Genomic DNA, 5,152 nt, shown 5'->3' with positions numbered 1-5,152 from the left:
TGGTATGTTTACATTCATGTAATTTTTTTACATTTATGTTCATTAACATGCACTGTCCTAAATAAATAAATTAAATTAGAGCATAGAGCTGTCAAAAACTCTAAATTCATAGTTGTAGATTAACAATTGAGACAACGACTTTTTCAACATACTTCCACAAAAGCCTTCCTGTCAGGCAGGGGGCTTGTTTAATGTTAAGCATTCTCCAAACCTTTTCACCACTACAGGTGAGAAGAGCAATCTAGAAACTTTTTGTCTTCACTGACAGAAAAACCCCTTCCTGTTAGTGTCTTTCTGACATGAACGGGAAAAAGACATCCAAGATGGGGCTCTATCACCAACACTACTTGATGTGGTGCACTTCATAATGAGCTCAAACTCTTTCACATTTTTCACTATGACAGCTGTAGCTCAGATTGCCACCAGGTGTCCCCTCCCACACTATTAATACCATATCCGCCAAATGACCGAGGATAAGGTCAGTGAATGTGGTACACAGCCCACCAGTTCAGTGAATTTATCCAATATATGTAGTAACAGGAACGGCACAAATGTTTTACACACTTCAGGCAATTAGGCAATCATGCTACACCACAATGATATATACATGAAAATACATGCTGAGATACGTAATGTTGTTAAATCCTACCTTGACCTCAATGAAGTCTGGCTGGCCCAATGCTATGAGCTCTGAGTAAGCCTGCATCTCCTCCACATTCCAGGATTTGACCAGCGTCAGTCTGTACACCGTCCTCTGTTTCTGTGGATGAATAAACAGATTTTTGGGAGTGATGTAAGAAGTCATAAGGTGTGGGAATAGCTATGATATCCAATAAAGAGATGCCATATGTATCAATCGTTTAGTTTACATTTCATCAGTAAGAACTTATAAACTTAAGTTCTTAGTGCTACTCAAAAGATTCTGAAGTGACAATATATCTGCAAGACACTTACATATAGATTACAGAACACTGAAGGAAAAACTTCATTTTTAATTCGGTTTCTAAACCACAGTTACCTTTGTGACTTGTGTATTATATAGAATATTCGTTCAAATTAGAAAGGACAAGCATGCATTATTTTCCTCTGGCACACATTGGTATACAAAGCTGATGAGTCATTTATAACTTTTGAACTTAACCACTTCGTTTTTTTTTTTGTTTTTTTTTTTCAAATCACTTCCAGTGACAGTATGTCATCACCAACATCTGTTCACTGGAGGCAACACAGCTGCTCACAGATGTCAGCTGCCGTATTTCCTCCTAAATCAGTTAGCAAATGGTTGCTAACCCTCTGTTACAAAAGAGCTGCATGTTATATTATTTACTGTGTAACACTTTTTCAAATTCAATACTTTGCACTACAGACACAACACACAAAAATCTCCACAATACACTGGGACTCCAGCAGCACTGTAAGCCAGTGAATAGTGGAGGGAATTGTGGACTGCATGTGGACTTTTAATGAATAAAAAGCTGCCAGCACCTTCAGTTGTTCGGCTTCAGTAAGCATAAGCTATGTGAGCAGAGGAGATAGAATGACTCATGAGATACAGATCAGGTATTCTTATCCCGTATTTCGGTTCAAAGCTGTTTTTTTTTTTTTTTTTTTTTTTTTTTTTTTTAAATGACATCAGAAACAGCAGTATGCGACATTACGTGATGGCAGAGCTTCAGTTCATCCTTTTCATTTTTTTTTATATAACAGGGGGAATTGAATGAGAGAAAGAGGGGGAGAGAAAGAAAGAAAACCAAAGGGGAGAAGAGACGGTGAGAAGGGGGGAGAGAGAAAAAAGAAAAAAAACTCCTGGGTCACCTGGATCACCTGCTGAGAAAGAAAAAAGAGAGCAAGCAGAAGAGAACAAGAGTAATAGAATAAACAACATCACAATGATATATGGGAATATGACAGTAAATACTAAATGTTAAACATTATTGTGCAGCACATAAGATCAACAGAACACAGTGTGCTTTGAGGTAGGAGCCAAAAAGGGTGTAGTTTGTGGGTGTGATCACCCGTGTGTACACCTGTGAGCATGGACGCGCTTGTTTTTAAAAGGTTCCTTCATGTAATAATCTGCTAGAGGGTGTGGGGGGGCCACAGCCCCGTCCTTCAGGGCATGAAGCAGGTGTGGAGGAGATCAAAACTCCAGACATCCAGAGGCCCCCAGAACACAAGAGACCAAGGAAGACCAACAGAGGGGCAGCTGCGCCACTGTCCTGGAAAGAGCTGAGGAGAGTCCCAGATGAGGGCTCACTCAGCAGCCGCGGAGCAGAAGCCAGGGGGAGTTGCAGTGACGCGCCCGTGAGCTCCGCCAGCAGCCAGCTGCGCCTGAGTGACCGAGCCCCAGGCCGAGAGGCCGGGGGCACCCCACCTCCGAAGTGGCCCGAGCGAGCCCCAGGCTCCAGGCCCCGATAAGCGGCCGCCAAGGAGTGAGCCGGTGTGTACCTGGACGCCCATCCCCGGACACAAAGAACCACCAACGCACCAATGTCTGAGGGGGTCCGCCACTGGCAGGGGAAGTGGTGGTAGGGGGAGATAGGCCTCCAAACCTTGGAGGGCCTGAGATGTCCCCAGAGAGGTGGCGCCTGACACCCAACCTGACATATAGACACAGACATACAGGCACACACAGATACAAACATCCATTCCCACCTTCATGCTCTCATATGCACTTACTCCACACTCAACCAACGTGGAGACAGACATAAAGAGACGTTGTACACACGATCACACTCCCCAAGCGTACTCTACAAACCGGGTCTAGGTGCCCCCGCCCCTGGAGGGGGGAACTGCACCCAGACCCAGGTGGTGTTTCCCTTTTCCCTGCGGTGGGGGGAGGCAGACCGCCCCGACTCCGCAGCAGCAGGAAGGCTCCACACTCCAGACCGCAGTCGGACGGCCAACTCCTCCTCCTAGCCCCCCTGCTCCAGCAGGTCGCAGAGAACGGGGGTGAGAGAAGACTCCAAACCTCCCTCCACCCGCTCATTGTAATGTTGATGCATGTGTGTTCTAAGGTGCATTTAAAACCCAGGAGGGCTTGGAGCTACCTGCCAGAGAGCAGCAGGTAAGCGCATGGTCCCTCCTGCTAGCCCTCAATGTCTACGTGTATTTAAAATTGAGAGGTGGGCAACGATGCCAGGGGTGAGGTGTACACCCTGATGGTACTTTGGACTCCGTGTATCGTGCCCACCCCCAAGATCCTATATGTATGTGTAATGAGAGTGTGAGTAATGTGAATGTCTAAGTTGTGGGATAAAATTGAGGCAGAGGCAGCCAGAAGGGGACAGAGGGGGGGGTAGCCTCCTCTGCACCCTGGTGACATACCCCTACTCCAAGGCCCTGCATGTGTGGGTGGTTGTGGTGGAGCGGGAAGAGGGAGGCAGCTGGAGATGGGGAGGGAAGGAAGGGAGGGGCAAGTGACCCCTCCCTGGGGCCAGCTCCCCCGCTGACCCCAGTAGGCACCCCCATACTCCGCGACCCGCCAGGGAAAGGGGGCCCAGGCCCATCCAGACCGGGCCCAGTGCAGCAGCGCCGCCCGGCCCCACAGAGCCCGGGACAGTCCACCCAACCCCACCACAGAGAAAACTGCACCCACCCCACCATCCACTCATCTTCCAGACTACATAAGACAATAAACACCCAGGCTGAGATCTTCCTCCACCTCTCCTGTATCTCCCCCTCCTGCAGAGGGAGCTCCTGGGAGAGGAAAGCTCCTGCAAGATGTGACAATCTCCCCCACCAGTTGAAGAGCCCCCCAGGTGGCTCGATGCACCGGCGGCACCCTGCTCCAGGGCTGGGCCCCCATGCACCCACCCGCCCACAACCCCGGCAACACACCAACCAGGACCCAAGCCCCCGAGGCCCGGTCCGGGTCCCAGCCCAGAGACGGAGCGCCCCCAGAACCTCACGCCCATCCCGGACCCACCCAGGGCCAGCCAGGCTACCAGGTCAGTAACCCACGTCCGTCAGCACAGACCCTCCCCTAGCCCCGCTGCACGCAGCCGCGAGGAAACAGTCACCGGAGAGCCAACAGAGCCCCTAACCGGACATGACCGCTACCCCGGGTTGAGCCCCCCAAGGAAGATGCCTCCGGGGAACCCCCCGACGCCCTAAGCCTGTCCCTACCCCCACACCAATCACAACAGTGAAGGCGGGACCAAACTATGACCCCCCACCCCCACTAGGTGATGGAGCTGATCAAAGGAGCCCAGAGCAATTGATCTGATGTGGTGGCAGAGGCTGTATCAAGACTAATGTAATCTAATAGATAATTTCTATATTGGTTAGAATTAAGATTATTTTTATTTTTCCAGTTCATGAGGACTGTTTTCTTGGCTATGCATAGGGCAGTGAAAACCATATGGGCGATATTCTTTTCTGAAGTGACATTATCTAAGCTGCCCAACAAACACACTAAGGGGGAAGTTGGAATGTTACATTTCAGACACTTCGATAAGTCTTCACATATCTCGCGCCAAAACTTCTGAACTGGTGGACAGAACCAAAGAGCGTGGATATAATTGTCCGGTGAATTGGTTTGGCAGTGTGAGCAGTTGTTGGTAGACGTAAAGCCCATCTTGAACATCCGATGACCTGTATAGTGCACTCTATGTAATATTTTGTATTGAATTAATTGAAGACTGGGATTTCTAATTAGATGAAAGGTTTTTAAGCAAATCTGAGACCAGAAGTTTAGGTCTAAGTTAACTGATAAATCCGCTTCCCATTTTGCAATAGGAAGTGATATTGATTCATCTGTTTTAGAAAGCATTCTGTATATTTTGGATAGTAATTTGGGGGGTTTAAGAGTAAGAAATTGAACCACACTTGGTGGTGTTTGTAGTTCAACTTGACCCGGTTTAAATTTCTTTTTTACTATGGATTTAATTTGTTGATATTCTAAAAATCTTTTCTTGTTGATCCCATATTGTGTAACTAGTCCGTCAAATGAAATAAATTCTGTTCCTTCTAGTATATGTTCTAAATATTTGATTCCTTTATCACTCCAATCTGAAAAGTTTATCATATTATTGTTTTGTAATATGTCAGGGTTGTTCCAGATAGGTGTACGTTTGCATGGGATTAATGAAGACGCCGTCAATTTTAGAAACTCCCACCATGCTGTCAGAGAAGAGCTGATGTTGATATC

At 47.5% G+C, this 5,152-nt stretch overlaps 1 protein-coding gene across 1 annotated transcript in view; it reads right to left on the bottom strand.

Moving 5' to 3' along the window:
- tyw1 (tRNA-yW synthesizing protein 1 homolog (S. cerevisiae)) overlaps nucleotides 1-5,152 on the bottom strand; it is a 63,022-nt gene that overhangs the window by 18,543 nt on the left and 39,327 nt on the right. Inside the window, exon 14 of the mRNA XM_005932582.3 lies at nucleotides 650-760. Coding sequence (XP_005932644.1) covers nucleotides 650-760 — 111 coding nt within the window. The remainder of the gene's footprint in view (nucleotides 1-649; nucleotides 761-5,152) is intronic.

The sequence above is a fragment of the Haplochromis burtoni genome, unplaced genomic scaffold, assembly GCF_018398535.1.
Source record: "Haplochromis burtoni strain Fernald_Lab_line unplaced genomic scaffold, NCSU_Asbu1 Contig_153, whole genome shotgun sequence".
NCBI lineage: Eukaryota > Metazoa > Chordata > Actinopteri > Cichliformes > Cichlidae > Haplochromis > Haplochromis burtoni.
The sequence above is the reverse complement of the archived record's forward strand: the minus strand, read 5'-3'. Positions and strand labels throughout refer to the sequence as shown.